This window comes from Mobula birostris, chromosome 10 (genome assembly GCF_030028105.1).
Source record: "Mobula birostris isolate sMobBir1 chromosome 10, sMobBir1.hap1, whole genome shotgun sequence".
Taxonomy (NCBI): domain Eukaryota; kingdom Metazoa; phylum Chordata; class Chondrichthyes; order Myliobatiformes; family Myliobatidae; genus Mobula; species Mobula birostris.
In genome coordinates, this window is record NC_092379.1 from 109,721,160 (window position 1) to 109,744,309 (window position 23,150).

At 40.9% G+C, this 23,150-nt stretch overlaps 1 protein-coding gene across 1 annotated transcript in view; it reads left to right on the forward strand.

Moving 5' to 3' along the window:
• The first annotated feature begins 243 nt into the window (after positions 1-243).
• Positions 244-23,150, forward strand: part of las1l (LAS1 like ribosome biogenesis factor) — a 58,528-nt gene continuing 35,621 nt past the window's right edge. The window contains exons 1-6 of the mRNA XM_072270812.1: positions 244-425; positions 2,797-2,922; positions 5,320-5,389; positions 8,646-8,727; positions 13,086-13,235; positions 14,517-14,563. Coding sequence (XP_072126913.1) covers positions 265-425; positions 2,797-2,922; positions 5,320-5,389; positions 8,646-8,727; positions 13,086-13,235; positions 14,517-14,563 — 636 coding nt within the window. The 5' untranslated portion in view covers positions 244-264. The remainder of the gene's footprint in view (positions 426-2,796; positions 2,923-5,319; positions 5,390-8,645; positions 8,728-13,085; positions 13,236-14,516; positions 14,564-23,150) is intronic.

Sequence of the window (23,150 nt, forward strand, 5' to 3'; positions counted from 1 at the left end):
AAACACAGAACTTCCGTCTGCTGTGAAAGGTTTTCACATCGGAACACTCATGCGTTGCACAGTTTTACCACCCAATCATCTGCCACCAAATCCACCTTTGCCCCCAGCGCGCCTGTCTCATTGTAATTGGTTAAGATGTGGCCTTCGGTGGGCGGGGCTCGGAGCTGGACGCGTGTTGATAGTTCTAGGGCTCTGTCAATCTGTATGACAGGCCTGGAGCGATATCACGCATGCGCGGCTGGGCTCGGCGCGACGGCCGCTGCCATGGGAGCGCGAGGGAAGAGTAGTGGCGGGAGGAGGGAGCAGGAGCAAGTGGTGGCTTGGCTGAACAGAGCCGAGTGGGACCAAGTGATTGAATACTTGTACTGCAGCGACAGCAAGCTCCAGCGGTATGCACTGGACAGGATCTCCGCCTGGAAGAGCAGGTGTGGGGCAACAGTTCAGTTGCATTAAAGGGTCGGTTTGCTAAGTGGGGTGGGTGAGAACGGGCTGCTGGCATCACGGTCCAATGTATACCCACCATTCACTTTGATGGCTGTTCCTTGGACAGTGAGGCGTTAATGGTCGTTGGAAATGAAGTACAACGCCGAAAGGAGGATTGCTGATCTCATAATGCCTCTGTTTATATGCTAGACCGTAAGATATAGGAGTTGTAGGCCATTTGGCCCATCAAGTCTGCTCCGTCATTTCATCATGGCTGATCCATTTCCTTCTCAGTCCCAATCTCCTGGCTCTCCCTGTATCCTTTCATGCCTTGACCAATCAAGAATCTATCAACCTCTGTGTGGGCACGTGGCCAAGTGGTTAAGGCATTGGACTAGCTACCTGAAGGTCGTGAGTTCGAGCCCCAGACGAGGGAACATGTTGTTTCCTTGAGCAAGGCACTTAATCACACATTGTTCTGCGACGACGCTGGTGCCAAGCTGTATGGGTCCTAATGCTCTTCCCTTGGACAACATTGGTGTCGTGGAGAGGGGAGACTTGCAGCATGGGCATCTTCCTTACAACCTTGCCCAGGCCTGTGCCCTGGAGAGTGAAGAGCGCAGATCCATGGTCTCGCAAGACTAACGGATACCTTTTAAGATTATTAAGGGATTGGACACGCTAGAGGCAGGAAACATGTGGGCAAGTCCAGAACTAGAGGCCACAGTTTAAGAATAAGGGGTAGACAATTTAGAACGGAGTTCAAGAAAAACTTTTTCACACAGAGGGTTGTGGTTCGGTGGAATTCTCTGCCTCAGAAGGTAGTGGAGGCCAATTCTCTGGATTCTTTCAAAAAAGAGTTAGATAGAGCTCTTAAAGATAGCGGAGTGAAGGGATATGGGGAGAAGGCAGGAAAAGGGTACTGATTGTGGATGATCAGCCATGGTCACAGTGAATGGTGGTGCTGGCTCGAAGGGCTGAATGGCCTACTCCTGAGTCTATTGTCTATTGTTTCAGGTTGCAAGCCTTTCGAGAAATAAAAAACTAGTGTCGTTTTGAAGAGATGTCATTGACCTTTTTTACTTTCTTTTCATAGGTGCTATCTCTGTTGTTAACTACACATTAGCTCTCTTAAGATTGCTATTGTGCAGCTTTTTGCTTCCGTAGATTATTAAGGTTTTGTTGTAGGTCATTGGTAGAAGCACTACTCTGCAATACCAGGCAGTATATGGGAAAGGAAGATCAGTTAATATTTCAGATGGTGGCCTGTCATCAGAACTGGAAAAGTAGGGGTAAAATGTTTTCTCCTTTTCCCCTTAACCACAGCTAAAGCTGCTTAAAAAAACACAACAGGGTGAATGGAGTTGAAACTGAAAGATGCAGCAAATGTTGGTGCCATTGTAAGGGAATGTGTTGAATGATAGTTCATTAGTTTGGAGTAGGCTTCATTAGAACGGCGTAAGAGGTCAGTGACGGGGTTCAATGTGGGCCTGGAGTAATGACAAATAAATGGAGGCTCAGGGCAATTCCTCTGGTCTGAACAAAGTTGATATGCAAAGCGGTCACCCAGTTTGCATTTTACCTCTTCGATATAGAGAACCTTGTTGACTATAATTATGAGGAGATTATACCCTGTTAACTATGGTTATTGGGAAATTGTGGTTGGGGAAGGGGATGTCAGGAGATTTGCATGGAAGACATCATGACAATAGATACAAGAAACAATGGATGGAATGTGTGGAGGAAGTGGGATAGTGGAGTTAGTGGATAATGAGTTTTCAATGGATATTGGTGGCTAACCTACATCTATCGCAGCCAAAAAAGGTCAAGAAAAATCAAATATGGGTAATATTGAAAGTGAGAGTAAGGTGAAAATTGGCAGTAGAGATATTGACGTATCACTGATAGTAATCACAGTAGCAGACAATGATAGGGAGGGAGACTGCGCAGGAGTTAATCAAAGCCTTGCTTGCATCAGGTGAAGAGATGGGCGCAGCTTTTGGATCCACGCAAGTTATTTACGATTGTACTTTTTTTTAATTTGGAGAATACAAATGGCATTAAAGGAGAAGTTGTTCATTGTAGATATGTTTGTGCATATTCATAAAGTAGTGGTAGAGGGAACTAGTTGAGAGTGGAAATAATGATGGGTCCTCTGGCAAACTTTGTGTGGGGTAAAGGTGCAGAGGGATTGGATCAACTGGTTGGGTGCAGAAACTTGAAACTCAAATGTAGCATTGGGTGTCAGCAATGCCATACATGTACGTTTGTGCTGGACCAGTTTGGTCATTTCCAAAATAACTTCATAGTCTTACTTTCATTGTTGCTTTACACTGTGGTGTTTGTTAATAGCTCACTTTTTACTTCTTGTAGGTATGGCAACAGTACCCCGCTTGCTGTGGAGTGCACCGCAAACCTAATTCATTGTAAACTTCATGATGATGCAGGGGAAACTGCATCTAATGAATTAGTCCTCTCATATGGACTTGCTCTTGTCAGGTAATGTTTGTGTTTTCCTTTCCAAATGGAGTTGTTAAATATTTTGTGTATTCTTTTGTTTTGCAAGTTATCTCTTCTCTCTTCTCTGTTGTAAACGTTTCCTTGCACAGGATGCGATTTAGTTAATCCTAATAACAATTGGGTAACTTTCAATAAATAATCTTTAGTTAGTCTTTGCAGTGAATTAGATAATTATTTTACCATAGTAGACATCCCATTTGAACCTAAGTCTCCTATTACCTTCCACTGATGTTTGTAATTGTGCCAATAGGAATCATCAGTCCTGATAGGAAAGTTAACTGGAGAGCTTTCCTCCATCCTCTCTCTTTACCTCAATCTCACAAACTGTCTTGATTAGGTAATCCATCTTGGAACATGAATTAAACATGAAACTTGTTCATCTGTAAGATTTAGTTAAGCTTATTTAGAAGTGGGATAGACTGGTTTTACTTTATTCTGGAGTCATTGCTAATATACGATGGAAGTTTTTATGCTTGCTGAAATGAGTATTTCTATAAAGAATTGGGTACTTTCCAATATTTACAAGAAATTGGTTTCATGACAAGACCACATTCCTGATGAGTTTATGATAACGAGATAGCAGAGCAATAATGGATAACAAAAATCTCCTTGAATGGGTACACAGAAAATAAATATTCCATTCTTCTAACAGCTAAAACTTGAACAAAGCATTAGAAGGTTCAAGGCATGAATCAGGGTTTTAAAACTGAAAAAAAACAAAATTAGCCTTAAATAGTTATGTTGTAAAGTAAAAGTTCAGAATTTTTTTTACTTACAATTTAAAATACACAATTGTATATTTTAAAATCATATATTACAAATATCATTGACTATTCCATAACTGGCTGTGGCATCTGTTTGTTGAACCAGCATTGTTAGGGTCTGAAAGTTACTAGGCCTGTAGACTAGTACAGACCAAACAATATATGGCATGTGGTGAATAACTGCTCAATTACCAATTTCGCTGGTAGGCTTTTGTACACTCTATCTTAGTGGTCGCCAACCTTTTTAAGCCCAAGATCCCCTACCTCGGCCTTAGTGAAAGGCAAGATCGATCTACTAAATCGGTTAGTCACACTGCGCACCAGGCAGAAAAGACCGGAAGTAAAACCCCTCGACCCGGAAGCAACCTCTCTTTACAAACAGCTTTCCGTAGCGGGAGTATTGCTATATTACCATTATCATAATTAGTATTACTTATTTTTATAATGCTCACATTACAACACCTTTAGTCTATGTTTCATTGTTTAATTTTATTTCAACACGAAAAATAAATGAATAAAAATTGACTGTTGCACTCTGCTAGTTCCCTGAAATTTGGCTCATAACTACAGACAGCCAGTTTGAGACAGTCTGTGAGGTGTCTCAGTAAGATAGCTCCTGTACTTAGATTTCATAATTTTCATCTGTTGCAGCACAGCGCCCTTGCAAACCTCCTGACAGACTGAATATTTGAATGGACAGTTTCCTTTGTTAGACTGAATGTTGAATCTGCCACATTTTTCAGGTGCTTTGTATTGGTAAACTGTTACTGAGACACTAGTATGAGTTTCAGAGGTACGCAAGATAATGACACCACTGTTTTTCGTTTCCCAGTTATTTACATTTGGGGTATGTTGGAATTTAAAGGGGGAGAAGTGTTGTAATGTGAGCATCATAAAGATAAGTTAATACAAATTAGGACAATGGTAATATAGCAATACCCCCACTACGAAAAGCTGTTTGTAAGGAGAGGTTGCTTCCGGGTTGCGGGGTTTTACTTCCGATCTTTTCTACCATGGTGCATGGCGGGGGAGCTACACACATGCGCGCTGGGCAGAAAGAACGGAACTAAAACCCCACAACCCGGAAACAATCTCTCTTTACAAACAGCTTTCAGTAGCGGCAGTATTGCTATGTTACCATTATCCTAATTAGTATTACTTATTTTTATAATGTTCACGTTACAACAGTATTTGTGTATTTATTTTTCATTTTTTTTGGGATCTACTGGGAAAGTCTCAAAAATCGACCGGTTGATCGCGATCGATCGGTTGGTGACCACTACTCTGTCTAGTGACTAATACTGCTACTGCTTGACTTGCTATGTTGAACTTCTTTATGTGAGTGATTGTATATAGAATTTTCATTGGTGGTGCAATAAAAACAGCAAGTGAATTATGGATGTTATTAAGGTAGGGGGATGAAGGAGTGCAGTTGGTGGCAGGATTTCAGTTACAATGTACTTTGTAATAAATTAAACTTTGATTGTCACGTGTATAGCTACTACAAACATTCACAATTGAATTTGTTCCTACAGTTGCAAAACTGCAGTACAATTTAGTATTTTGCCAATTATTTAGAATGGCTAACAAATTTGGATATTGAATTTTGTAGGTTTGTTAATCTGATTACTGAAAGGAAACAGAAAAGAATCGTTGTGTCATTAAGACGTTTGGCAAATGAGGTGGGTAGTGTGTTTTTCTACTTCAATCAATATTGGAAAAATAAAGTCATGTGGCTGTGATATTAATGTCAGAAATAGAACAGAGGCTTTTGAATTTGTGGATGAGTTAAACTAATTTGGCAGGGGGGCTGAAGCAGCTGATATACAAGTAGATGCAGGGTTTAGTTTAGACTTGACTTGAAAGGGACAAGAATCTAACTTCTGGTAACGTTGGGCAAGTTAGAGATGGGCAGGTATGATGTGTGTATCATTGAGTTGTGGCTAGAAGAAGATAATAGTTGGGAACTTAACATATAAGGGTACACATTGTATTGAAAGAACAGGCAGGCAGAGGAAATGGGCTAGCTCTGTTGGTTAAAAAATGAAATCCAATCTGTAGAAAGAGGGGGCATGGGTTGGAAGATGTAGAATCCTTGTATTTGAGTGAAGAAACTGCAAGGGTAAAAAGACTGATGGGAGTTATATAGAGGCCTCTGAACAGTAACGAGGATGTGGGATGCAGATTATAATGGAAGATAGTAAAGGTACTTATTTTTACTGCTACGATAGTCATGGGGGAATTTCAATATGCATGTAGATTGAGAAAATCAGGTTCGTGCTGGACCCCAAGAGGGAATTTGTAGAATGCCTATGAGATAGCTTTTTAAAGCAGCTTGTGGTTGAGCCCACTAGGGCAAAGGCAATTCTATATTGGGTGTTGTGTAATAAACAAGATTGATTAGAGAGCTTATGGTAGAGGAACCATTAGGAGATGCTGATCATAATATAACAGAAGTCACCCTGCAGTTTGAGAGGGAGAAACTAATGTCAGATGCATCAGTATTACAGTGGAATAAAGGGATCTGCAGAATCATGAGAGAGAAGACTGGCCAAAGTTGATTGGAAAGAGCTATTAGGAGAAATGACAGCAGAACAACAATCTGGAAGGTGCAGAGTAAATGCATCTCATAGAAGTAGTAGTTCTCTAAAGGTGGATGAAACAACCATTGCTGACAAACAAAGCCAAAAGTCAGCATAAAAGCAGGAGGCAGAGGGCATACAATCTAGCAAAAAAAAAGTAGGAAGATAGAGGATTGGGAAGCTTTTTAAACCCACAGAAGGCAAAAAAGCAATAAGGAGAGAAAAGATGAAAAATTATGCTGGAGAGGCTGTAATGAGGGACAAAGAAATAGTGGATGAACTTAATAAATATTTTGCATTGGTCTTCACTGTGGAAGGTACCAGCAATATGCCAAAAGTTTGAGTGTCAGGCAGAAGTGAATGTGGTTGCTATTACTAAGGGGAAGGTGCTTGGGAAGATGAAAGGTCTGAAGGTAGATAAGTCATCTGGACCAGATGCTGTACATCTCAGGGTTCTGGGGGGGAAAAAAAAGTAGCTGAATAGATTATGGGGGCATTAGTAGTGATCTTTCAGGAATCACTAAGTTGTCGAATTGTTTTGGAGGTGTGGGAAATGAAATGTGTCACTCCACTCTTTAAGAAGGGAGGAAAGCAGAAGAAAAGAAATTACAGGTCAGTTAGCCTGATTTCAGTAGTTGCAAAGATGTTGGAGTCTGTCGTCAATTGAGGTTTCAGGCTATGTGGAGGCATATGATAAAACAGGCCAAAGTCAGCATGGTTTTCCAAAGCGGAAATCTTGTCTGTCAAGTCTGTTGGGATTCTGAGGAAATGACAGGCAGTATAGACAAACGAGAGTCAGTGAATGTTGTTTATTTGGATTTTTTGAAGGCCTTTGACAATGTCACATATGAGACTGCTTAATAAATTAAGGGCCCATGGTATTATGGGAAAGGTACAGGAATGGATAAAGATTGGCTGACCTGTAGGAGGCAAATGGGGAATAAAGGGGCCTTTCTCTGGTTTGCTGCTGGTGACTAGCAGTGTTTCACAGGGGCTGATGTTGGGACCATTTCTTTTCACATTATGTCAGTGATTTGGATGTTAGAATTAATGGCTTTGTGGACATGTTTGTGAACGATAAGAAGGTAAGTGGAGGGGCAGGTCGTGTTGAGGAAGCAGGGAGTCTGCAGAAGGACTGAGCCAGTTTGGGAGATTGGGCAAAGAAGTGGCAGATGGAATATAGTGTAGGGAAATGAATGGCCATGCACTTTGGTAGAAGGAATAAGGCATGGACTATTTTCTAAATGGGGTAAAAATTCAAAATCTGAAGTGCAAAGGGACTTGGGAGTCCTCATGTAGGATTTCCTGAAGGTTAATTTGCCAGTTGAGTTGGTGATAGGAAAGATAAATTCAATGTTAACGTTATTTCAAGAGAATTATAAAAGTAAGGATATAATGCTGAGGCTTTATAAGGCATCTATCAGGCCGCACTTGTAGTATTTTGAGCAACCTTAGGGCCCCTTATCTAAGAAAATAAGTGCTTGCATTGGAGAGTGTCCTGAGGAAGTCTACAAGAGTGATTCTGGTATTGAAAGGGTTAATGTATGTGGAGTGTTTGGCTCTGGGATGGGCCCGTTCTTGTTGGAGAGCAGACAAATGAAGGGGATCTCATTGTAACCTATTGAATATTGAAAGGTCTAGATAGAGTAGACATGGAGTGGATGTTTCCTATAGTGGGGAAGTCTGAACAGAGGGATGTCCCTTTAGAACAGAGGAAGAGGAATTTATTTAACCAGAGGGTGGTGATTCAGTGGAATTCATTGCCATAGACGGCTGTGGAGGCCAAGTCACTGAGTATATTCAAAGCGAGGGTTGATATGTCCTTGATTAGTAAGAGCGTCAGAAGTTATGGGGGGGGGGGGAAGCAGGAGAATGGGATTGAGAGGAATAACAAACCAGCCATGATGGAATGGTGGAGCAGAGTCGATGGGCCAAATGGCCTAATTCTGTTCCTTTGTCTTAGGGTTTTTTGAAGTTTATTCTCAGCTGCTGAGCTTCTCTCCAGTTGCATCCAGCTATGTACTGGCCTTCTGGACCTATCTTTTTGATCTTTTTCCTTTTTTTATATATAGAATTCTGCCTAAGATCAAGATCTTCCAAGAGAAATATTTAATTTACCTTGGAACACACTGCTTTAATGTTTGCCAATATGAGAACACAATGCACAGTATTAGAATCTCTACTCTGATACTTCAGATTAAGTTCAATCCTGATTAATGGGATGAATGTAACCTCTGGTTAATAGTCTCAACCTATCATGGATCAAGTACACAATCTGTTTCTAATTTAACATTAATGGGCAGGCTGACGTGAAACTGATAGCTACAAACATTTATTTTTCTTTACCTCCCTTTAGATGAATATACCAGAATGGATAGTAAATCTACGACATGAACTAACTCATAGGAGACTGCCCACATTAGCGTGGTGCAGGAAAGGTAATAACATCCTCTGTTCTATTTGCTCAGCATGAGGTGCTGTTGAAATTAAAAAAGATCTGCCACTCTGCTGCTATGAGATTTTTAAACTGTTTGGTGTTTCTGTCCTGCAACCACTGCCTTTTTTAATTATCTGTGGATATATTGCAATATTTATTTTCAGCTGTCTAAGCCATTAATCATAAATCCCCATCATTTATCAGACCATGGGATGTTGCTACTTTGTGAGCTGACACAGGAGTTGTGCAACCCAAGAATCAAAGAACACTGGAAGGAGATCATGAAATTATTTGAAAGAACAATCTAATTATTTTCAATTTGTGATCCTTTGATCTACTTTTGCAAATACTTTAAGTATTTGCCCAATTTGGGGAGTATATCTATTGCAATTACATAAAATTAAGATTCATCTAAAGGAGAAATGAGCCTACTTAAAGCCCTATATCAGTGATATCTAACAACTTATTTGAATTCACAACTACCATTGTGTTTTGTAGGGATAGCATGGGAACATAAATATTTTAATGTAATCTTCTCTTATCCCATAATTTTTTTGTTACAATTAATTGTGTTTTACAGTTGGAGACAATGGTACATTAAGACCATAAGAGATAGCTATTTTGTCAAGGCTGATCCATTTTCCCTCTCAGCTCTATTCTCTTGCCTTCTTACTGTGACTTTTCATGCCCCGACTAATCAAGAACCTATCAATCATCACCTTAAAAACACCCAGTGATCTGGCCTCCACAGCCACCTGGGACAATGAAATCCACAGATCTCCAACCTTTGGCTAAAGAAATCTCTCCTCATCTCTATTCTAAGTGGATGTCCCTCTGTTCTGAGGCTGTGTCTTCTGGTGCTAGACTCCCCCACTATAGAAAGCATCCTCTCCGCTCTCTATGCCTTTCAACAGTTGATAGGTTTCAGTGAGATCCCCCTCATTCTTCTAAATTCCATTGAGTGCAGGCCCTGAGCCATCAAGCGCTACTCATACAATAACCCTTTCATTCCTGGAATCATACTCGTGACCCTTCTCCAATATCAGCACACCCTTAAGGGGCCTATAACTGCTCACAATACTCTGAGGCCTCACCAGTTCTTTATAAAGCCTCAGCATTACATCCTTACTTTTTTATTCTAGAACTCTCGAAGTGAATGCTAACATTGGATTTGCCTTCCTCATCATCAACTCAGACTGCAAGTTAACCTTTAGGGAATCCTGCATGAGAAATCCCAAGTCCCCTTCCACCTCAGAGTTTTGAAAATAGTCTATGCTTTGTTCCTTTTTCGAATGTGCATAACCCCCTGACACTGTACTCTGTTTATCACTTCTTTGCCTATTCTCCTAATTGAAGTCCTTCTGTAGCCTCCCTACTTCCTCAACACTACCTACCCCTCCACTTAAGGGGTTTGTATCGTCTGCAAAGTTGACCGCAAAGCCATCAGTTCTGTCATCCAAATTATTGACATATAACATAAGCAGTCCCAACACTGACCCCTGCAGTCAACCAGAAAATACTCCCTTTATTCCCACGCTTTGGCTCCTGGCAATCAGCCAATCCTCTATCCATGCTAGTATTTTTCCTGTAATACCATGTGTTCTTAGCTTGTTAAACAGCCTCATATGTGGCACCTTGTCAAAGGCTTTCTGAAAATTGAGCTACACAACATTGACCAATTCTCCTTAGTCTATCCTGCTTGTTGTTTCTTCAAAGGATTCCAACAGATTTGTCAGGCAAGATTTTCCCTTGAGGAAACCATACTGACTAAGGCCTATTTTATTATGTGCCTCCAAGCACCCCTAGTCCTCATCCTTAACGATAGGCTCCAACATCTTCCCAACCATTGATTTCGGACTAACTGGCCTATATCTTCCTTTCTTCTGCCTCTCTCCCTTCTTGAAGACTGGAGTGACATTTGCAATTTTCCCTCCTCCGGAGCCAAGTCAGAATCTAGTGATTCTTGAAAGACCATTACTAGTTCCTCCACAATCTCTTTAGCTACCTCTTTCAGATTCCTGAGGTGTAGTCCTTCTGGTTCAAGTAACTTGCCTACTTTCAGACCTTTCAGCTTTCCAGGCATCTTCTCCCATGTAATGGCAATTGCATTCATTTCTGCCCTTGACACTCTTGAACTTCTGGCATACTGCTAGTGTCTTCCACAGTGAAGACTGATACAAAATACTTGTCCTGATTACTACGTCTTCAACATCATTTTCCAGTGGTCTGATGTATACTATCACTTCTCTTTTACTCTTTATATATCTGCAAAGAACTTTTAGTATCCTTATGATATTATTAACTAGTTTATCTTCATATTTCATCTTTTCCCTCCTTGTGGATATTTAATTGCCTTCTGTTGATTTTTAAAAGCTTCCCAAACCTCTAACTTGTCACTAATATTTGCTTTAATATATGCTCTCTTTTGCCGCTGTTGTTTTTGAATTCCCTTGTCAGCTATGGTTGTGTCATCCTACTTTTAGAATACTTCCTCTTCTTTGGGCTGTACCTATCCTGTGCCTTCCAAAATGCAACCAGAAACTAGCCATTGCTGTTCTGCTGTCATCCCTGCTAGTGTTAGCTTCCAGTCAACTTTGACCAGCTCCTCTCTCATGTCCTATAATGCTCTTTACATCACTGTAAATCTGAGTTTAGCTTCTCCCTATCAAGTTGCAGGGTGAAGAGTATCCTGTCATGATCGCCGTTTCTTAAGGGCTCCTTTGCCTTAAACTCCCCAATCAAATCCAATTCATTACACAACACCCAATCTAGAATAGCCTTTTCCCTGGTGAGCTCAACCAGAAGGTGCTCTAAGAAACCATCTTGTAGGCATTTTACAAATTCTAGCACCAACCTGATCTTTCCTATCTGCCCGCACATTGAAATCCCCCACAACTTTTGTGACCGCCCTTTTGATGTGGGTTTTTTTCTATCCTCCATTGTGATTTGTAGCCCACGTCCTTGCTCCTATCCAGAGGCCTTTATATAACTTGCATCAGGGTCTTTTTACCCTTGCAGTTTCTTCACACTACCCACAAGGAATCTATATCTTCTGATCCTATGTACTCTTTCTAAGGATTTGATTTCATTTTTTACCAACACAGCCAAGCCCAACCCCTCTGCCCATCTACCTGTCCTTTCAATATAATGTGTATCCTTGTATGTTAAGCTCCTAAATCTGATGATCTTTCAGCCATGACTCAGTGATGCCCACAATACCATACCTTTCAATCTCTAACTGCACTATAAGATCATCTACTTTATTCTGTATGCTGAATGCATTCAAATATAACACCTTTAGTCATGCATTTGTCACCTTTTTTTATGTTGTCCCCATGTTATACTGCAACTCATCCCACTGACTACAGATTTGCCCTATCATTTGCCTGTCCTTCCTGACAGTCTCACTGCGCACTGTCTCTTGGTGTATATCAACTGCCCTATCACTCTGGTTCCCGACCCCTGCCAAATTAGTTTAAACCCTCCCCAACAGCTCTAGCAAACCTGCTTATAAGAATATTGGTCCCCCTTGGGTTCAGGTCTGGCCTGTCCCTTTTGTACAGTTCATGTACACCTGACACTTGGATGAATGTACATACCATCCGGGTGTCTCTTTCTCGTCCATAGGATTTTGTATCTACTCTTTTACCTATGGAATCTTATTACTATTGCAGTCCTGTTCTTCCACACCCGCACCCCACCACTTCCCTTCTGAGCCACGCCACCAGACTCAATTAGTTCCAAAGACCTGGTTGCTGTGACTCTCTCCGGTAGGTTATTCGTGCCCACCCCCCAGCCAAAGTATCCAAAGCACTGTTCTTAATGCTTATTCTGACATGAGCAGCTACAGGGTGACTCTGCACTGGCTGCCCATTTCGTTTCCCTCTCCTGACAGTCATCCGGATACCTGCCTCCTGTAACTTGGGGGTGACTATTGTCCTGTGGCTTTTATCGCATCCTCAATTTCCCATATGAGCCAAAGGCCATCGAGCTGCAGCTCAAGGTTCCTTAACATGTTCTTTGAGGGGCTGCAGCTCCAATTCCTTAACACATTCTCTAAGGGGTTACAGCTCAGTGGTTATCTGGTAGGCTGAAGGTTTCATAAAATTCCCACATCTCACATAGAGAACACAACACAGTCCCTGGATCCATTCTCACTGAAAGCCAATATGTTGATCAAATAAGTCAGTCTTAATACATATTTTAAAGAAAATGTTTGAAAATTTATTTCCTGAAAGCATGATGAAATTTCAAGATTTAGATTTCCATGTGACCTGTTTTATGTGATATAATTTTGAATTGAGGCATTATGTGGAGTTTGCGAACTTAAATGATTTTTCACTGATCTTTGTTCTGGAGGTTGCGAGTTTGTCTTGGAATGGCTGCGGCAGCAATATTGGAATCAACAATTAGGAAATAACCTTGTTGATGGCTGGACTTTGGACTCACAAGAAGAGGAGGATGATGAAATCCAATTACAGGAGCAACTGAAACAGAAAGTGTTATATGGTTTGTATATAAAAGCTTTGAAAGTGTTTCATTAACTAAAAATTTCCTCAAATTTTGAGCACCAAAGGTGATCTGGGAATCAATTCTGGTATATTCTAAATGATGATTGCATTGTCTGTTCCTTTAGTTACATTTGGAACATTTGAGGAAGCTCTTGTTCCTACTCAAGTGACTTAAAATGTGCCGTGCAGGGTCGGGAAGGAAAAAATACCAGATTTCTTGGCAATTATTGTTTGATTTCAATGTGATGAAGTACTGAGCAGATTAGGTAGTGTATCTGGACAGAGAGTTAATGTTAGACATTAGTGACCTGAAGCAGATTAGATTCCACCTTTTGGGTTTGGAAGCTTTGAAAGCAGACTTTTAAGTACATTGAGAGGTGACTGTTATCTGAGTGAAGAAATATACTTTAAATGAAATGCTATTAGACAAATTCACAGTATCCCGACAGGCTATTAATGGGATATACCATATTGCTCTTGTATTGCAGCTTGTGGTTTATTGATGCACTACTAGACCTTGCAGATTAGTGAATTTGGGTATCATGTAACTGATGTAGAGTAGGTGACTATTTGGAAACAACAGCTGGGCGCCATCTTCCTAGACTGCCCAAGAAGAAAGCTAAACAGGATATGCATAACTGCAGAGTGCTGGCCGCCTTTAAGCACTAGTGTATAGTTATAGGCATTGGATGTCATTGGGCTTTGCTTCACTGACTTCCATAACCCAAATAATTTGATAAAATCCAATTAGATACCTGACCTCTGGTATGGTACCTATGGATCTGCATCAGTGTGTGTGGTGATTACCTTCACATAGTAATCACAGCATAATCATATTATGCACAGATGTAAGGTGGTCCTTATGCCATCACTTAAAATTACTACATATTATCATGTTTAACTATTTAATATTCAGATATTCTTGCAGTGAATCAGATCACCAGATATCCAATATCCTGCAAATTCCTCTTGCTTCCTATTGTGGGTCCATGGGTGTCTGAAAGTTTCCTTTACCTTAGTTTAGATGTCCCTTCTGATACTGGACTCTAAATTTGGGATAGTAATTCATTATTGTGGGAGTATGTGTTACTCCTGGATGCATACTGAGTGGGTTCTTTGGCCATTGAGTAGAAGATTGCTATTTGACAAATGATCAACCCTGTTTACATGCAATAATACTGAGAATTTCAAATTGTGATGTAAAGGTAAAGCACTTAATCAGAAAGCAAAACTTGTATTAGTTGGAGCAAAACCTGATATAATATTTTTTTTCCTCTAGATAAACTCAGAGAGCTACTGACTTCCTATGAAAAAGAACAGTTCCAGGTATGTTATAAATTGACGAGTGTTTGTGTTTTCAATTCAATTTCAATAATTCAGCTGGAAAAACTAAACTTTTGCCATTGACTTAAGAGAATCAAAGTCACTTTCTGATGTTCTTTTGACTTATTTAGATGAACAGCTCTTTAACTACTTGAATAGTTTTTAAATATTGAAAACCTTTATCAGCAGCCTTACTTTCACATGAGAAGGCATGTCTGTAGCTTTGTGTGCAGAAAACTCCCGCAAACAGCTATATATTTGGTAATTAGTTAAGTTGTTTCCTTGATGGGTGAACTCTCCAAGCTTCTGTTGTGGGTTCTTTAGTATTTAGCTGAATGGTTATTTCAAACAGGCAGGTGGAAAATCTCATTGGCATATACAGGTGTCCCCTGCTTTTCGAACGTTTGCTTTATGACACCTCGCTGTTACGAAAGACCTACATTAGTTACCTGTTTTCGCGAACAGCAGGTGTTTTCACTTATGAAAAAAGGCAGCGTGCGCCCTGAGCAGCCGAGCTCCTCCCCCGGAACTGCATTCTAGCTGGCATTGCTTAAACACGTGCCTGTGAGCATCTGTGCTTTATGTCGATTTATTTTGAGCATCTGTTAGCAAGATGAGTTCTAAGGTATCGGAAAAGCCTAAAAGAGCTCGGAAGGGTGGTACATGTAGCGTAAAACTAGACATAATTAAGCATTTCAATCGTGGTGAACGAAGTAAGGACAAAGTGAGTTTGGCCTGTGGAAGTTGACAAAGATGATGTTGAAGAGGTTTTGGCATCCCATGACTAAGAACTGATAGATGAAGAGCTGATGCAGTTGGAAGAGGAAAGGAGATGACCTCACATTTATCAACATTGTACTCCATCTGCTAGACCCCTGCCCACTGACTATCTATATCTCTCTGCGGACTCTCTGTATCTTCTGCTCAATTTGCTTTTACACTCAATTTAATATCGTTAGCAAACTTAGATACACTACACTTGGCCCCCTCTTCCAGATTATTAATGTAAATGGTGAACAGTTGCGGGCTCAGCACCAATCCCTGTGGCACACTGCTCACCACTTATTGCCAACCAGAGTGACACCCATGTATCCCAGCTCTCTGCTTTCTATTAGTCAACCAATCCTCTATCCATGCTCATACATTTACCCATAAGATAAGGATGCATAGAGTTGGGGTAGTCTTTTATGCGGCACCTTATTGAATACCTTCTGGAAATCCAAGTAAATAACATCCGTCTGTTACCTCTATCCACTGCACTTGTTATATCCTCCAGTAAGTTTGTCAAACAGACCTGCCTTTGCTGAATTAATGCTGCGTCTGCCTGATAGATCCATTTTTTTTCCAGATGCCTTGCTATTTCTTTAATAGTTTTAAGCATTTTCCCAACTACAGGTGTTAAACTAACTGGCCTATAGTTACCAGCGTCCATCTTCAGGGACTAACACCACCCAGGTAATGCTTTGTGCTGCTGTCATCAGGGAGGTACAGTGGTCTTAGGACTCAATACCAGATTCAGGAATAGTTATTACCATCTCAATCATCAGGCTCTTGAACCCGAGAGGGTAACTTCGCTTGCCTCATCACTGAATTGTTCCCGTAACCTCTGGACTCAATTTCAAGTTCTTGATATTTATTGCGCATTTTTTCTTACTGTATTTGCACAGTTTGTTGTCTTTTGTGCATTGGTTGTGTGCCCTGCTGGTGCAGTCTTTCATTGATTCTATTGTGGTTATTGGATATATTGAATATGTCTGCAAGAAAGTGAAACTCAAGGGCATATACAGTGACATATATGTACTTTGATAATAAATTTACTTTGAACTTTGTGGTGATCCCTGTGGCATGGAGCATTTTCAACAGCTGGAAAAATAAATAGTAATAGTATTGTGATCTCTCAAATCATGTATGATCTCCTAATGGATTGTCTATCAGCCTTGATTCTAATTTCATTGTGTTGTGGGACCCTATTAGAGGCTGTAGAGGCCAATCTGAGATCCACACATTTGGATGTAGTGTGGGCAAAAGTAAGTGATGGCTGTGGTTAGATCTTCTGGTTGTTTGTTCTCTCCTTTTGCAGCTGCTGTTTGTTCTGTACAGCACAGTGGAGGTTGCTGTAATGTAGCACAGCTCCACCTTGAACAGATTTACTCCAAGTTGGATAAGTCACCGGGGACTGGACGGGATGTACCCCAGGCTACTGTGGGAAGCTAAGGAGGAGATTGCTGAGCCTCTGGCAATGACCTTTGCATCATCAATGAGGACGGGAGAGGTTTGGAGGGTTGCGGATATTGTTCCCTTATTCAAGAAAGGGAGTAGGGATAGCCCAGGAAAATATAGGCCAGTGAGTCTTACTTCAGTGGTTGGTAAGTTGATGGAGAAGATCCTGAGAGGCAGGATTTATGAACATTTGGAGAGGCATAATATGATTAGGAATAGTCAGCATGGCTTTCTCAAAAGCAGGTCGTGCCTTACGAGCCTGATCAAATTTCTTGAGGATGTGACTAAGCACATTGATGAAGGTAGAGCCATAGATAAAGTATATATGGGTCTTAGCAAGGCATTCGATAAGGTACCCCATGCAAAGCTTATTGAGAAAGTAAGGAGGCATGGGATCGAAGGGAACATTGCTTTGTGGATCCAGAACTGGCTTGCCCACAGAAGGCAAAGAGTGGTTGTAGATGCGTCATATTCTGCATGGAGGTCGGTGACCAGTGGTGCGCCTCAGGGATCTGTTCTGGGACCCCTACTCTTTGTGATTTTTATAAATGATCTGGATGAGGAAGTGGAGGGATGGGTTAGTAAATGGGGGTGTTGTGGATAGTGTGGAGGGCTGTCAGAGATTACAATGGGACATTGATAGGATGCAAAACTGGGCTGAGAAGTGGCAGATGGAGTTAACCCAGATAAGTGTGAGGTGGTTCATTTTGGTAGGTCAAATATGATGGCAGAATATAGCATTTATGGTAAGAGTCTTGGCATTGTGGAGGATCAGAGGGATCTTGGGGTCCAAGTCCATAGGACACTCAAAGCTGCTACACTGGTTGACTCTGTGGTTAAGAAGGCATATGGTGCATTGGACTTCATCAATCGTGGGATTGAGTTTAAGAGCCGAGAGGTAATGTTGCAGCTATATAGGACCCTGGTCAGACCCCAATTGGAGAACTGTGCTCAATACTGGTTGCCTCATTATAGGAAGGACATGGAAACCGTAGAAAGGGTGCAGAGGAGATTTACAAGGATGTTGCCTGGATTTGGGAGCATGCCTTATGAGAATAGGTGACTGAACTCGGCCTTTTCTCCTTGAAGCGACAGAGGATGAGAGGTGATTTGATAGAGGTGTACAAGATAATGAGAGGCATGGATCGTGTGGATAGTCAGAGGCTTTTCCCCAGGGCTGAAATGGCTAGCATGAGAGGGCATAGTCTTAAGGTGCTTGGAAGGAGGTACAGAGGAGATGTCAGGGGAATGTTTTTTATGCAGAGAGTGATGAGTGCGTGGAATGGGCTGCCAGCAGCGGTGGTGGAGGCGGAAACGCTGGGGTCTTTTAAGAGACTCCTGGACGGGTACATGGAGCTTAGAAAAATAGAGGGCTATAGGTAGGGCCTAGGTAGTTCTAAGGTAGGGACATGTTTGGCACAGCTTTGTAGGCCGAAGGGCCAATATTGTGCTGTATGTTTTCTGTGTTTCTTTAGATTGATTTTAATATTATCTTTGAAGCATTTCCTTTGTCCACCAGGAGCTCGCACATCTTCCTTCAAAAAATATATGCAAAGGAAAAGATTGGTTTATTATTGTCATATATTGATGTGCAGTCGAAAAAATTGCATACTGTCCACACAGCTCAGTTCATTATAACAGAGCATTGAAGTCGTGCAAGGTAAAACCAGTCCAGAAAATAGTGTTACTGTAGACCTAACGTGTACTGCAGGTAGACAATAAGGTGCAAGGTCACAACGTGGTGGAATGTGAGGACAAGAGTCCATGTTATCATACAAGAGAATCGTTCAGTGGTCTTGTAATAGTGGGATCAGCTGTTTTATTGAGGCAGAAAGGGGTGTCGGCAGAATCCGTGGTACATTGAGCTGAGAGGTATCCCCAACTCTGCAGTTTCTTGCTGTCACTGTCGGAACAGTTGGCTATATCAAGTTATGATACATCTGGTAGGATGTTTTCTAAAAACTGGTGAGGATCAAGAGGACATGCCAAATGTCTTTATTCTCCTGAGGAAATAGAGGCACTACTGAGCATTTTTGGCTGTGGCACCAATGTGATTGGACCAGGGCAGATTATTGCTAATGTTCGCTCCAAGGAGTCTGAAGCTTTCAGCCTCAGCACTGTTGATGTTATGTGCACTGTGCCCTTCTTGAAGTCAATGACTAGCTCCTTTTGTTTTGGTGACATTGAGAGAAATGTTATGTCAGCACTTCACGAGGCTCGATCTCCTTGCTATACAATGACTTGTTATGTGAGATATGGCCCCACTAGAGTGGTAACAACTGTAAACATGTCTGTGGCATTAAAGCAGAATCTGGCTACACAATTGATAGTGTATAGAGAATAAAGTAGCGGGCTCTGGAACCAGCCTTGTGAGGTGCCAGTATTACTTCATCTGGCTAAGCATACCTATATGTGGCAGATGTTTTGCTCCTAATCCTTATTGTGGTCTATCGGTCAGGAAGTCAAGGATCCAGTTGCAAAGGGAGATGTTGAATCCCAAGTTCAGGTGTTCGGAGATGAGTTTGCATGGTGTTATAGCATTGAAGGCAGAGTTGTGGTTTGTAAGCAATAGTCTAATGTTGGTGTCTTTACTGCTTTTGACTCCTACCTGAGGCCTTCTCGGTTCGCTGGACGGACGGTACAGCATTCTCGGGCAAAATTAGAGGCAGAGGGAACTGCTTCCTAATCAACATCTAATGGTGCTCATACCTGGTGAGTTCCTGCTGGTCCATCCTAGGGAATCCTAACAGTAAAGTATTGCCTATTCTTCCTACCACAGGAATTCACTTCTGCTGTTCTGATGACAGTTTACATTGTACATGAGGCATATGTAAAGCCTGTGCACAATAATTGAAACTCTGGTCGACAACCTTGAAACCGGATATCCTGAGGCCTTCTTGGTATTTAATGTGGACCCTCCGATTTGAACACGAAGAATTATGTTGGGGAATAAGGAAATAATAGAGAAACAAAATATTATGTGTTTCTTGAATAAAGGTACAAAAGCACTTCAAAATAATGAAGTACAGTGGGTCTGGAGATGGGGAATTTAAGAAAAACAGTATGTGGTTGTGTTAGAGAAGCATTGGAGAAATTATTGAACCTAAAAGTCAAAAATTACATTGAAATACAGGTTTCCCCTGCTATCCGAAGGTAGAGCGTTCCTATGAAACGGTTCTTAAGCCAGAATGTCATAAAGTGAATAAGCAGTTACCATTTATTTATATGGGAAAAAATTTTGAGCATTCTCAGACCCAAAAAATAACCTACAAAATCATGTCAAATAACACATAAAACCTAAAATAACAGTAACATATAGTAAAAGCAGGAATGATATGATAAATACACAGCCTATATAAAGTAGAAATACTTTTCTGCAGCACTGTCTAGTGCAGCGAAAATCTCATGGCAGCATTCTCGGCGGAAGCACTCTTGGCAGAAACACTCTCTCCAGTAACCTTTAAGCTATGAAGCTGCCAGATCATACCAAATAACACACAAAAATACACAGTCTATATAAAGTAAAAATAATGTATGTACAGTGTAGTTTCACTTACCAGAATCCGGAAGACTCCAGTAAATTGCAGTTTTGTCACAGTTAAACACTTGCTTAAACGAATAACCACCTTCTGAAATTATTTTCTTCAGTTCTGCTGGGAACTTTTCGGCAGCTTCAGTATCAGCCGAAGTGCACTCTCTGGTAAACGTTAAAACTATGAAGCTGCCCTCGCCTCAGAAACTGATCAAACCACCCATGACTACCTTTAAATTCCACTTTCGCAACACTTTCATCACCATCGTCCAGTGCTTTCTGTTTCAGCTTATTAAAAAGACTGACTGATTTCTCCTTAAGTATGAGAAAACTTAACAGAACACCACGCTTTGTACACCAATCAATCCACTCAAGCAATAGACTTTCCATCTTATTATTGGATGCTGACTAAGAGAGACCACTTTGCTACGAGCAGAACCAGCAGTAACATTGGCAGCTTTCAAAATTCTTTCTCTCTGCGTATAAATAGTGCGAATAGTGGACGCAGGCAAGTTCAATGCACGGACAATGTCCTTACTTACGATCGAAATGCTTAATTATTCCTAGTTTTAAGCTAAGTGTAACACCCTTACGAGCTCTCTTAGGCTTTTCCGATACCTTAGAACTCATCTTGCTAATGGATGCACGAAATAAATTGAGATAAAGCACGTGTTTAAGCAATGGCGGCTAGAATGCAGTTCTGGGGGAAGAGCTTGGCTGTTTGGGCGTGCGCTGCCTTTTTTCGCGTGCTGCCTTTTTTCGTAACAGCGAGGTGTTGTAAAGCAAACGTTCGGAAAACGGGGGCCACCTGTATACTGATACTGACCAACTTGGGCTGAGTGGATGTGGAGAGGAACTTTCTGTTAGTAGGAGAACTTGGGATCCAAGGGCACAACCTCAGAATAAAGTGATTTCCCTTTAAAACTTAAATGAAGTCTTTAGCCAGAGGAGTTGGATCTGTGTGTTTCGTTTTCACAGAGTGTTGTAGAAGCTAAGTTATTGGGTACATTTGAGGCAGAGATTAATAGGTTCTTGACTGATTGGGGGGGGGGTGCATGAGGAAGGTTAAAGGTTGCAGGAGGTGCTGGAATTGGGTTAAACATGTTAGCAGTAATTGAATGGCAGATCAAATAGAATGTTTCCAAGTATTGGTAATGCAACACTTGATGACATAAGTTGATACAAGAAAGATTCAGGCTAAAACATGGCAAATATAATATGATAAAGCATGAAGTCATTCACTTTAGAAAAATAGAATAATACTGTATCTTTTTAATGAGGAATTGAAAGTATGCCAAGGAACTGTCAGAGGAACTGGGTGTCTTTCTGCACTGTTTGAAGTTAATGTGCAAGTATGACAAACAATTGAGGAGGCAAATATGTTGGGCTTTATTGAAAAGTTTTGAATGCATGTGTAAAAAAGATATTTATCAATATCTATCTTTTTGAATTCTGGTGAGATGTTTAGGAATGTCATGTACAGATGTTGTCTTGGTGTGAAAGGAATGGAATGAAGTTTGATTCCTGAGGTGAGGGTGTAGACCCATGAAGAGGTTAGGCAGCCTTGACCAGAGCTATTTAAACTAATGAATGAAAGGTGATGTCAAAACCTAGAACGGTCTTGCAGGCTTAACAAGGAATTTTTCGAATTGATTTGTTATTGTTACATGTACCAAAATACAATGAAAAACTTGTCTTGCATACTGTTTGTTCAAATTAAATCATTACACAGTACTGATAAAACAGTAACAATGCAGAATAAAATGTTACAGCTACAAAGAAAGTGCCCTGTTGGTAAATAATGTTAACGTCATATGAGGCAGTTTGAGAGGTTAAGAGTCCATCTTATCCTTCCAAGGAACCATTCAGTGGTCTTAACAGCTTGGTAGAGGCTGTCTTTGAGCCTGATGGTATGTGTTTTCAGGTTTCAGTCCAATGGAAGAGTAGAGAAGAGCGAATGTCCAGGGAGGGAAAGTGTTGACGTTTGTCTTCAATGGGGCTTTTGGAGCTTGGTCTTTCATTCTCAGCAAAGGACTTGTCTAATCAGGACTGAGATAACAAATGTGTTCCTCTGGAGATCTTGGGAATTCTCTATCCAATATCAGGCTCGTATATGCAAAGAACTATAGTTTTGTTTTTAGATATTAAATAAATTGTGACGTGGAGATTGAAGTTCTGCTTTGAAAAAATGGAGCAAGTGAGAGTAATTGAGAAGTTATGAGGGTGTGTGCACAAAATTAGCTATTTAATTCCTGAGAAGTTCAGTTTCAATTTTGCCTTTGCCAGCTGCTTTTACTACTTGCCAAGAAATCAATAGCTTACCAAGCTCAAATACTGAACCTTCCATATTGAGGTCATCCATGTCAAGTGGCTAGAGAGGAGCATCAATCATGGGTTGTGATATGTCAGTGCAATTACAGATTGGCTAATGCTCTAACGAGTGAACTGTTTACCTATCCCTTTTGGCTATAAGGGTTTTAGGACATTAGCTTTCGTGATGTGTAGGGGCGAGTGTTCTAATGCCATCATAAATGACAGGAAATTTCCATTGTTGTTGATCCACACTCACTGCAAGATCTTGCTTTGGCTAGCTTCAGATCTTGTAATATGGTTGTTGCATGTGCCAAAAGGCAAGGCTAAACAAATTCTGTCTTTGATGTTTGTAGTGTGTTCTTGGAATATCATGAAAGGAAAATTTTTTCCAGCAAACTGTCAAAAGCAGAGGTTCCAAGCTTAATATAATGATGACTTAACTCACTCGGGCATAAACACATTATGAATTATCTGTATGGCCAAGGATATACTGCATTAGGAAGTGGCTGAGCCAAGAGATCAGTA